At 45.9% G+C, this 12,076-nt stretch overlaps 1 protein-coding gene, 1 non-coding gene and 1 pseudogene across 2 annotated transcripts; 1 reads left to right on the top strand and 2 right to left on the bottom strand.

Moving 5' to 3' along the window:
* On the bottom strand, positions 1-107 carry LOC127686632 (U6 spliceosomal RNA). Its single transcript, XR_007978214.1, has one exon. It is a non-coding gene; the product is annotated as a U6 spliceosomal RNA (small nuclear RNA).
* A 4,073-nt stretch (positions 108-4,180) lies between these two features.
* Positions 4,181-4,805, top strand: LOC127684935 (midkine-like; annotated as a pseudogene).
* Positions 4,806-6,156: 1,351 nt separating this feature from the next.
* Positions 6,157-10,533, bottom strand: Cstl1 (cystatin like 1). The gene is made up of 3 exons (XM_052181695.1): positions 10,306-10,533; positions 6,767-6,877; positions 6,157-6,252 (listed from the first exon to the last, which is right to left on the bottom strand). The coding sequence occupies exons 1-3, from the start codon at positions 10,531-10,533 to the stop codon at positions 6,157-6,159; spliced, it is 435 nt and encodes a 144-aa protein (XP_052037655.1).
* Positions 10,534-12,076: the final 1,543 nt, after the last annotated feature.

Genomic DNA, 12,076 nt, shown 5'->3' with positions numbered 1-12,076 from the left:
AAAAATATGGAACTCTTCACTAATTTTCGTGTCATCCTTGCACAGGGGCCATGCTAATCTTCTCTGTATTGTTCCAATTTTAGTATATGTGCTGCCGAAACGAGCACCAGGCTCACGTTTCTTTCTTTTTTGTTTGTTTGTTTGTTTGTTTGTTTGTTTGTTTTTTGTTTGGTTTTGGGGGGGTGGGTTTTTTTTATTCAATATATTTTTTATTTACATTTCAAATGATTTCCCCTTTTCTAGCCCCCCACTCCCCGAAAGTCCCGTAAGCCCCCTTCTCTCCCCCTGTCCTCCCACCCACCCCTTCCCACTTCCTCGTTCTGGTTTTGCCGAATACTGCTTCACTGAGTCTTTCCAGAAAAAGGGGCCACTCCGCCTTTCTTCTTGTACCTCATTTGATGTGTGGATTATGTTTTGGGTATTCCAGTTTTCTAGGTTAATATCCACTTATTAGTGAGTGCATACCATGATTCACCTTTTGAGTCTGGGTTATCTCACTTAGTATGATGTTCTCTAGCTCCATTCATTTGCCTAAGAATTTCATGAATTCATTTTTTCTAATGGCTGAACATCGATGCAAAAATACTCAATAAAATTCTTGCCAACCGAATCCAAGAACACATCAAAACGATCATCCACCATGATCAAGTAGGCTTTATCCCGGGAATGCAGGGTTGGTTCAATATACAGAAATCCATCAATGCAATCCACTACATAAACAAACTCAAAGAAAAAAACCACATAGTCATTTCATTGGATGCTGAAAAAGCATTTGACAAAATTCAGCATCCTTTCATGCTTAAAGTCTTGGAATGAACAGGAATTCAAGGCCCATACCTAAACATAGTAAAAGCAATATACAGCAAACCGGTAGCCAGCATCAAACTAAATGGAGAGAAACTTGAAGCAATCCCACTAAAATCAGGGACTAGACAGGGATGCCCCCTTTCTCCTTATCTTTTCAATATTGTACTTGAGGTACTAGCTCGGGCAATTCGACAACATAAGGAGGTCAAAGGGATACAAATTGGAAAGGAAGAAGTCAAACTATCATTATTTGCAGATGACATGATAGTCTACCTAAGTGACCCAAAAAACCCAATAGAGAACTCCTAGAGCTGATAAACAACTTCAGCAAAGTGGCAGGTTATAAAATCAACTCAAGCAAATCAGTGGACTTCCTATACTCAAAGGATAAGCAGGCTGAGAAAGAAATAAGGGAAATGACATCCTTCACAATAGCCACAAACAGTATAAAGTATCTTGGGGTGACTCTTACCAAACATGTGAAAGATCTGTATGACAAGAACTTCAAGACTCTGAAGAAGGAAATGGAAGAAGACCTCAAAAAATGGGAAAATCTCCCATGCTCATGGATCAGTAGAATCAATATAGTTAAAATGGACATTTTGCCAAAAGCAATATACAGATTCAATGCAATCCCCATCAAAATCCCAACTCAATTCTTCACAGAGTTAGAAAGAGCAATTATCAAATTCATCTGGAATAACTAAATTGGCTTTCATAACTGACCACTCTCAAGATGATGCAGTAAGTCGTTACCCCATTAACTCATTTATCACACAAGTTCGTCCACTAATGTGTACAGAGACTCAGTAACCTGCTAAAAGTTCCAGTAGGTCCTACCTCTTCTCATGCTGTAGATTTATGTCTCCGTGGGAGTTTGGAAGCATTTTTCATGGTGGCACATTAACAGTAGGACCACCACCACCTCAGTGTCCCCAGGTTCCTTCCACACAACTCCCTCCTTGATCTGCCCTAGAGCTACCTCGGCTAGAAGAGCCAGGGAAATCATGGTTCTTAGCGCCATCCTTAGCAAATTCTAACTAGGTAAATACCTCAACTCTATCTACTGCACCTACTGCTGTTCCCTCTCCCTCTCCCTCTCCCTCTCCCTCTCCCTCTCCCTCTCCCTCTCCCTCTCCCTCTCCCTCTCCCTCTCCCTCTCCCTCTCCCTCTCCCTTTCCCTGCCTCCCCTATGTGTGTGCATATATTCTACAATGTACAGTGTCAGCAGGTTCTATTAATAGTATTAAGCCCTGGACATTTGCTGAAATTTTATGTTAATTTTAAATCATTCTTATTTATATGTCTATATGTCCCTGTGTTAAGTGTGCATGCCAGTGTCCATGGAGGTCAGAAGAGGGTGTTGGATCTACTGGAGCTGGAGAGTGACAGTTGTGAGCTTGGACTTGAGCTCTGGTCCTCTGGAAGAGCACACATGCATCCACACTCACATTACACGCACATGCACACAACACAACAAATAAAATTAAAATAAAAAGGAATAGTGTCTATATGAAATCACATAAAGTTAAAAAACAGAAAGTGAACATAAGTCCACCACGTAAACGTGGAATGAGTAAGAACGGGGCAGCTGAACACAGCTCAGATCAATACCATAAGTTTATTTCCTTAATAGATATCTATTCATTAATTTTGAGACACTTTATCTCTCTATAGCTCAGAGTAGCCTAACTCACGGCAACCTAGTTCAGCCTCCTGAATGCTGAGATTATAAGCCTGAACCACCATGCCCATGTTTGAAGTAACAATAGAAAGGCAGATTAAGTTGGGAAAAATCAAGTTCAGAAGCAGCTTATGCTGTGTAAACGCACACCCCCATGGCTTCGGCGAATGCCAGAGACACATGTGCATGTCCACTTTTACATAGGTTCACACATGCTTATGCTAAAAGATATTATTAGAAACTAAACACTAGATAGGTCTGGTGGTGCATGCCTGTAATCCCGGTACTCAGGAGACCGAGGCAGGAGGATCTCAAATTCAAAACTGACTTGAACTACTTACCTAGACACTATTTAAAAAAATCAAAATAAAAAAAACTGAAAATCACTCACAGGTCCATTATTAAAGAATGAACAAGAATGGTGTGTTTAGAGACTGAAGAGCTGAGTCAGTGGGGCGGGGGGGGGGGGGGGGGGCAGCGGAAGCCTATGTGGGGCTTCACAGGCCCCTTGGGCATTGGGTTTGCGCTGCAGGGTGCTTCCTGAGTCTCTGGCTTAAGGATCTGCATTCTTCTCCCCTGAGTGTCTCAGTCGCCCTCAGATCTTGTCCGTGAAGACTCAAGGAGGCCCAGCATCACGTGGTACACTCACTATGCTCTCAGCTCAAAGCTGCGCCCTGCCTACCGAGCTGTGAGTCACCGGGTGGAAGTAGCTGTAGGGAGGCGAGAATATAACGCACTGAATCTGGAGACCTAGAGGTGACTGTAAGCACAGACAGAAATTCTACCCAGGGCCTCCATATGTCCACACTACATACACACAAGGGAGGCCGGTGCCTGACACCTCTCTCCCTTCTAGAGTCTGGAACTTGACACACGCCTATGGGACCAGCCCCAAACAGTATGATCGCTGAGTCTCTGACATTGGTCCCTGGCAGACAGTATGTCACAGATGTCCCTATAGCTTGTCGCTGGGGATTAAGTTCATCCCGTGGCTGCAATGACAAGGACTCAGTAAAGTTTCTATCTTCTCCTGGGACACAATATACCTCCTTGTGGTGGTTTGAATGCAAATAGTCCCCCATAGGCTCATCGGGAGTGGCACTATTAGGAGGTGTGGTCTTGTTAGAGTAGGAGTGGCTTCGCTGAAGAAGTCTCTGGGTAGGCTTTCAAGTTTTTAAATGCTCAAGCCGGGCCTTGCTGCCGAAGGATCTGAATGTAGAAATCTAAGGTACTTCTGCCTGCATGTCACCATGCCTCCTGCCAAGACAATTGTCAGAACACAGTCAAATTGGCACATGGTGAACAAGGCCTGGGGGAACTGTGAAAGAAGCCTCAGTAAAAAAAGACAAGAGGGCTGGGGGGGGGGGAGGGGGGGGGGGGCGGGAGGGGGAAGCATGCCTTTAATCCCAATACTTGGAAGGCAGAGGCAGCCAGATTTCGGAGTTCGAGGCCAGCCTGGTCTACAGAGTGAGTTCCAAGACAGCCAGGGCTATACAGAGAAACCCTGTCTCGAAAAACCAAAAAAAGAAAAAGAAGAAGACAAGAGGCCCGGGTGAGCGGGTGAGCTCAAGCAGTGGCTGAGGCCCTCCAGGCTGCTGCCACCAAGGTGGCTGAGGTGGGATTTGGGGTACTCCGTTGCCCCCTTGTCGGTCAGGTCTGACGTTTTTGAGGACTGGAAACTGAGTCAAGATGCCGCACAGGGGCTTCTTGCGTCTAGCCCTCTTGGCAGTCAGTCAGTGGTGGCCAGAGAGAGAGGGTGGGGGGTGAAGAAGGACAACGAGTGTTCGGAGTGGACAATGCACCCCCAGCAGCAAGGACTGCGGCCGGGGTTTCTGCGATGGTACATGTGGACCCAGCGCAGCCATTGCAAGGTGCCCTGCAACTGGAAGAAGGAATATGAAGCCAAGTGCAAACACAAGTTTGGGAGCTGGGGTCCTATGATAGGAGTACAGGCACTAAAGCCCGCCAAGGGACCCCGAAGAAGGCTCGGTACAATGCCCAGTGCCAGGAGACCACCCGCGTGACCAAGCCCTGCACCTCCAAGAGCAAGTTAAGAACCAAAGCTAAGAAAGGAAAAGGATTAAGTAGCAGGCCAGAGAGCCTCTGGCCTTGCCTGGAGCCTGGACGGAGCCCTCCTTGCCCAAGATATAGCCCACCAGTGCCTTTCATCTTCCTGTCAGCTTTGTCAATCACTCTTGCTCTCTCATGCCCACACCATGTGCCCAAAGTGGGGAGGGACAAGGGATTCTGGGAAGTGAGCCTCCCCATACCTGCTTTTGTTCTCCCCACTCTGGTACCTTTTATTAAGAAATGAATAAAATAAACTCACTTTTTTCCAATAAAAAATAAGACAGAGGGCCTTTTACCTCAAGTGCATTTTGTTTCGTGAGTTGTTCTTGAATGTGATTCCATTCCTCCTTCAACAGACATTTGCATTCAATTTATAAGACATGCGTATCTCTGTTGAATGCTGGAACACAGCTACAGAACCCAATCAGGTCAAAGGCTATGCTGGGTGCTGTTCTCAGTGTGACCTAAATCTAAAAAGGGCCTCCTGCGTTGCATTCATGCCTTCTCAGATATAATCTATAGTTTATACCAGGAATTATGCTTAAATTGGTCTGTCCTGAGAAAGTTCTGGTAAAGGGCTGCCCTGTTATTATTTAATGTGTGCTTTCTGGTATTTATTTACATGTTTTTCTGATGTTTTGCTGAACTCAGACAACCTTCTTTGGATCATTGCTTTCTTTGTTACATCTACATATAAAAGAACACTGAAATTAAAGTGTAGTTGACTACAACATTAGACTGCAGTCCGCACCACTCCTTAAGGTCTTCAAATCCCAGGTCCCGAAGACAGCCCTTCATAGGTCGATGAAAGTAGACAGACAGAGTAAACCTCTGAACTGTAAACCAGCCCCAATGAAAGGTTTTCCTTTGTAAGAATTTCTGTGGTCATGGTGTCTCTTCACAGCAATAGAAACCGTAACTAAGACACAGCCTCTGCCACTGCAGCCGCCACCGCGCCTCTTGTCCTTTTGCCATCGTAAGTCACAACCTTGGTACAATTATAGTGCATCTACACTGAATCTACACTGATTACTCAGCCTGGTTTGGTCATGGGACTTCAGACATGCTCACTGTGACATGTGTGAGTCGCAGTGTTGTGTGTACTGGCAGGGTATAAAGCTGCCCATCCTGGACCCAGAGAAAGCAGAAGCACGGGATTTAGATAGAAAGAGCAGTGAGATTCCCCAAAGGGATGTCAGCATCCTTCTCAAAGTACAGTTGTCCCTGGTGACCACCGCATTTCTTTGAGGTGTATGTAAGCTACAAGTGGAGGAAGGCACAGGGGTTCATGTGTGGGAGTGTTTGCATAAGTTTGTGTGGTGGGGGTTCATGTGAAGTATATGAGGGCAGGAATGTAGTGTGTTGGGGGGATGAGTGTGTGGGTGGGTGTATGTGTGTGTGTAAAGTACAATAAAGGGGCTGATACTATGTGTGTTAAGTGTCAGTGTTGTGAGCTTGTGTGTGTGTGTGTGTGTGTGTGTGTGTGTGTGTGTGTGTGTGTGTGTGTAGAAACACCCCAGAGAAGGCCACAAGTCCTCTTACAACTTTACAAAACCCAGTACACAACACAGGCATCTGGGCGTCAGCAGAGCTCTTTACACAGACACTCGGTTCTCCTGGCAGGAACTGTTCCAGAGCTGATAGTGGTTCATCCAGGGTACAGAGTATATCAATGATGTGCAAGTCAGGCTCTGTGGAAGAAAGAAAAACAAGATCATCAGTTTTGGGGAAAACAGTCTTCAAAGGTGAGAGAAAAAGCTTCTGCTTCTCAGGCCCTGGGGCAGCCAGAGAGAAACTGTCCCTCTGAGACCCAAGGCAGGGGACTCTGGGACCCTCAGCTCCAGGAAGCAGTGCTGAGTTTCCTCCTCTCCTCCCACTCGTTTCTACACCCTGGGATAGGAAGAGGCCCTCATTCTCTACCATCTGGCCAAAGAAGGACGAGGCCACATAGGAAGGGACACTGATGGACAGCAGAAGACGCAGAGGTGATGGGACAGCCCTCAGTGACATGGAGGATGAGCAGGAACATAACAAGAGCCCCGAGGAGAAGCAGACAGCACTTGCCCTCTGCGGCCCTGTGGGGAGAAGCAGATGCTCCCAGCAGTGTGAGCTAGCCCTCGCTCTGGGCATTTGCTGGCCCTGCCTCTCACAGTTTGAGAATATTCACTCCCAGTCCTTGGCCCTCAGAGAACTCCCAGCACACACCTTTTTCAGCTTGCTGCTTTGCATGGGACAGGAGGCTTTCTTCGTCTCATTTTTCTTACATTTGGTCCTGCCAATCTTCACAGTAACCAAATACTCCACTCCCGTCGTCAACTGCAGAGAAGTAATTAATCACACTTCTAATTTCCACTTGGAGAGTCTAGTGGCTGCCCCTCTCCAGGAGGAACTAAGTCCCCTGAACAGGAACTGTTCCCTGAAACCATGCACCAAAACCCAACTCCTTCCTCCCCTCCCACTGAGTGAGTCTCAATGGCAACTGAGGCCTCTGGTCAGCCACAACCCTGTGCCCTCAACTTTTCCGTGGTATCCACATTGTGCCTCTATTTTGTCCCCCACTCATCCCCGTGAGACGGCAAGCTCGGTTGCCTAGTAACCACAGACCACCATGGTTCTCATACTGCAGTGAGATACATGGCTATTTCTTCCCAGTCTGTGCAGTGACTCTCCTTTCCAGCCAATCAGAGAGAAGACAGTTTAGCAACGCATCTAAATATGGAGCAGTTAAAAGCACTTGTTGCTCTTGCAAAGGACTAAGGTTTGGTTCCCAGAACCCACATGGCAGTTCACAACCATCTGTAACTCCAGCTCCTGGGGACCCAATGCCCTCTACTGATCTCTGCAAGCCTGGTGCAGATGTGGTGCACTTCTATCCAAATACTTGAAGGCAGAACACTGATACACATAAAAATATGTCTTTAAAATTTTATAGTTTAGGAGTCAAATTAATTCTAGGCATTCACTCCCCATGTGTTAGCTCTGAAACCTTGAGAAAATAACCTAGCAGCCTCCATTTTCAAGGTCCACATAAGGATCCAAGCTGTTTGCGGAATCTGTGGCCAAAACAGAAGCACTTCCCCTAATGCATTTGAAAAAAAACAAGCTATTATGTATATATTTCCTCCTAATCAAAGCATTCCCTCCAAAGAGTGGAGGCTAGCTTATTAAGATTCAGGAATCAAATGAAACACGATGATTACTAGAGTTTTGGGCTAGGTGAGCCACCTGTGCCACCTGCAGGAACTTCTGAGATAGCATTATCAGGCTGAGCCTTTCTGGAGTAGGCTTTTTAGTGACAGCCACTATTGAGTCACCCATGTCCCCTTTAAGCATCCCCCATAAACTCACTGGTAAACTAAGCTAGACTTGCTTGGAATCATTTGGTCTGTTGTTGGTGCCCTATCTACAGTAAGTAGTTGTTTGTTGTTCAGGTTTTCCCCCCAGGAAAAGCCATACAAGGGTTTCCTAAGGATTTTTAAGTTTTAAATGTTTCTGCCAACGTGTGTGGAACAGCAGTGATACCTAGAGAGCCAAGGCCAGAAGAATGGCCTGTGCTGAAGACCGTACTTTCTCTCCCAGGAGCTTTCTAGGTGATATGATACCCCTGTTCCATGAATCTGTTTCCTCCTGGGACAGTGGACAGTGCGAGGTGATGTGCTGACCAGGTAAGGCAAAAAGAACACCAACCAGGGCCAGCTCCCAGGGATGCATCTGTCTTCTCTTACTCATGGTCCAGCCTAAGGCTGTGCAGACTAAGAAGGGATCAAGGTGGAAGAGGAGAAGGTGGTGGTGGAGGAGGGAATGGGAAGGCTACTGTGAAAAAGAAGCCCGACACATGAAGTAAAACGCTAAGCAAACATGGTGACTATTGACCCGGTCTGGCACCTCAGAAGAGCATGTAGATTAGAGAGCTACGTATAGTGGAGAGAAGGTCTTGGGAGCCTCCTGCTTCCTGCGCCCAAATGCCAGTGGTCCAACCTAATGAGATAGTCTATCTAGAGGAGATGCAAGCAGAAAATTCACCTTGATCCTGGCTGAATGATTCCCATAGAAAAATCTAAGGCCAGGCCCCAGGCCAATTGCTTATGGCTGTACTGCTAAGACAATCTCAGTTCTAGCCTGGAATTCCCTAGAGTGCAGGTGCTCCTCTGCTGTCATCAAGGGGCCATTCTACTTATGCACGAGGATGTTGTAGAACTGTGACAGCCACTGTCACACTGCCTGGCCATCGGCAGGTTGTATGTAGGAGAAACCTAAAACGTGCATGCACAATAAACTTCTTACTATTAGTCTCGATAATTCACTTAGAATACAGCCATTATCAGTAAACATTTTGACAAGTGCCACTAGGGGGCAGCACTGTGCTAAATTGTTACTGTCAGGACTCACTTTGCCTCTGAAGGAGCACCACGGAAAAGTCTATCTAGATAACACCTAGCCACGATCCCATCTGGGAACAGCTGAAAGGTGAAATCAGACCTACAACTTACCATGCGTGTCTGCTACCCCCACTTCGCAGTATTGAGACTTTCAAAGTCACATCTAGACACTGAGCTGTCCAGAAACCTGTGTCCATAATCCTCCTTTTCCACGTGACAGGTCCATATTGTCCATTTATCACCATAAATAACCTCAGCTTATTTAAGTTATGCATAATATTTAAAACACTATTCTCAGCTAGTTAACTGTTAATGGTAGAAGGTTGATTTCACAGGTTATCTTAGTATCTCAATTATAGCTTGAGGAAATCGATCAGTGAAGAAAAATGAGAACATCGCCACCTTGTGGTCATAGTATATAATACCAAGGAATTCCCTGGAATATCATCTGTGTCAGGATTCAGGAACCCATTGGCCTGGTTATCAAACTTACATTGCCCACCCTGCCCCACGCCTTCCCCCTCTTGTTAACTCCTGTTCCCTGTGCCTCCCATTCTCTCTGACTAGTAGTCTTTTCCCATAGTGAACTACTTCTCAAAACTGTCTAGCTAGGATGCAGTACTGTTTCTGACTGATTTACAGTTTACTAGCTGACTTTGAGGAAACATTGGATCAATAGTTTTCAAGCAAATGCTTTCCTTTACTGCCTTTCAACTGATACGATTCACAAGAATGTTGTGTGTAAAACAAAAGAGAAGGTGCAATGGCGTGCAAGGGTAACCCTAGCACTCACATGGCAGAAGGCTGAGGGTGGAGAGCCACGGGCCAGCCAGGGCTAACTACAGGGACTCTGCCTCAAAAGGCACAGAACTGATCGACTGAAGCTGCTTGCCCATTCCATGTCCCCACCACTTTCACCAAAGACTCATTGCTCTAAATGTCTCAAACATAAAATTCAATTCAGATTTACAATCCCTGGACACTGAAGAAAAAAAAATGCTGTTGGAAATAAGGAATCTACAGAGCGAGTTTATGGTTTTTCCAGATACTATCATTAAAAAAAAAAAAAAAAGACTTCCCTCTGGTAGGCAGAACAAAATGCAGTTTCTCCCATAGAACAATGGAGAATGGCTACAGGTCAGCTTTCGGCCAAGCAGAAGAGAGTAAGGATTAGCCTCCAGGCTCCAGCCTGAGGCCAGCCTAGGTCATTTGGCTGTGGTGACCAAATAACTCAGAGATATCATGTGCACCCATTGCATGTGAAGCTACCCAGGATATTTCCAGTACTTGGTTATAGAAACTGCCCCCTTCATCTCAAGAAGCAGGATGGGGCTTGTGTCGATGTCTGGGAAACAGGGCACAAACCTGCATCTGACTTTGGACTAGCTTCTGAACTTTAAACAAGTAGGTGTCATTGCTTGCGTTGTTGTAAGACTGGATGAAGAAACGGAGTGTCGAGTTGATGTTTTTTTTGCTCGTGGCCTTCTCCTTGAAACCCCCCCACCTCTGGATCTGATACACCTTAGCCATCACAACCACAGTCACCAGCAACAGCAGCAAAGGGACGCTCAAGCCTCTGGCCTTCATCCCCATGGCTTCAGAAGACACTTATCTGTAGTGTTGCCAGCATGCGAATGCACCAAGAGTTCTCTCAGTCTTCCACGGCAGGCTTGCCGGCATTGGCTTCCTGGGAGACAGCTTCTCACGTACTAAAGCAGAGATTAAGACACCGAGTTCATCCTTCCGAAGTGCTAAGGACACTATCCACAGAAGGCCTCCCAAGGCACACAGCAGAGTTCCTCCCACTTGCGATGGCCATGCTGTTCTTTAGCAATCCAGGTTAAGGGGTTGTCTCTACACACATGCCAAACCAAAAGAGCGTCCTAGCCTTGCCTGTACATGTAGAGTGATCCCAAAACCAGACTTCGGAGCTATACAATTGAAAATGCAGTAGCGGACAGAGGGCACTATGTATGGGAGTGGATGAAAGTTTATGGAATAAGTCATATTTGAACTGAGACAAAGGAATGGGCCACGTGGACCCTGGTGTAGTACATTCTGACTTCCTTAAGAAGTCACCAACATCCCTGTGCTTCCTCAGTCGGGTCCCCGTACTCACCTGCCTACTGCCTGCCACAGATTTCTCTGCTGTTTCTCACTGTACTGGCAGGTTCCCAGGCTATCCCCTGTAATCCTGTTGTGACTCAGAAGAGCTTTGTGAGGTAACCTCAAGCTCCCTATGTGAAATCAGCCAGGAGTTTTACTCAGAAATTATCGCTGCAGGGTGTGGCCTGTATGTAGAAACTCATTACTGTACCCTATTCTTTTAACCCCCAGAAAAAGAATAATAGTAAGAGAATCAACAACATCTTGGACTAGAGAGGTGGTTTAGTGACACCATAAGGATCTGAGCTTAGATCCTCAGCACTCACATAAAAGTCAGATTTGGCAGTGAACACTAGTAGCCTTAGTGCTGGAAAGCAAATATGGGTGGGTCCCAGGGTGTCACCTATCAATCAGTGTAGCCAAAATGCTAAGTCTAGTTTCATTGAAAGACCTAGTCTCAAAAATAAGACAGAGAGTAATTCTGTAAAGACATTCTAATAGCAACCTCTGGCCATCATACACACCCACCTGCACCAACACACACACACACACACACACACACATATGTATGCATGCATGCACACACATGCACATATACCACAATCTGAATGTAGTGCAGTGACTGTATTGTGAAATGCTAACTTCTTAGCTTTATAGCTGTACTGGAATTATGTCGTTTCGGGAGCTTAAAGGCCAAGGAGGAGTTCTGTGGACTTTTTGTTTGTTTGAGATCTTTTCCATCTTTTTGTAAGTCTCGTATTATTTCGAAATTGAAGTTCAAATGTTAAAAACTAAAACTAGTCATTGAGAAGCAGAGTGGTATGGCAGACAACACACATGTCTTACTATCTAGCTGTACTCTGGAGATTCTGAGCTAGTTAATCTCCCTGAGCCTAGATTTGTCATCTCCCTTTTGGAAACAGAATCATATTATATAATTCTGGCAGGCCTGGAACTGACAGAGATCTGTCTCCTGAGTACTGGGATTAAAGGTGTGTGCCACGCCATCTAACATCTCTATATATGAGAA

Source organism: Apodemus sylvaticus, chromosome 5, assembly GCF_947179515.1.
Source record: "Apodemus sylvaticus chromosome 5, mApoSyl1.1, whole genome shotgun sequence".
NCBI classification, from domain to species: Eukaryota; Metazoa; Chordata; class Mammalia; order Rodentia; family Muridae; genus Apodemus; species Apodemus sylvaticus.
The sequence above is the reverse complement of the archived record's forward strand: the minus strand, read 5'-3'. Positions and strand labels throughout refer to the sequence as shown.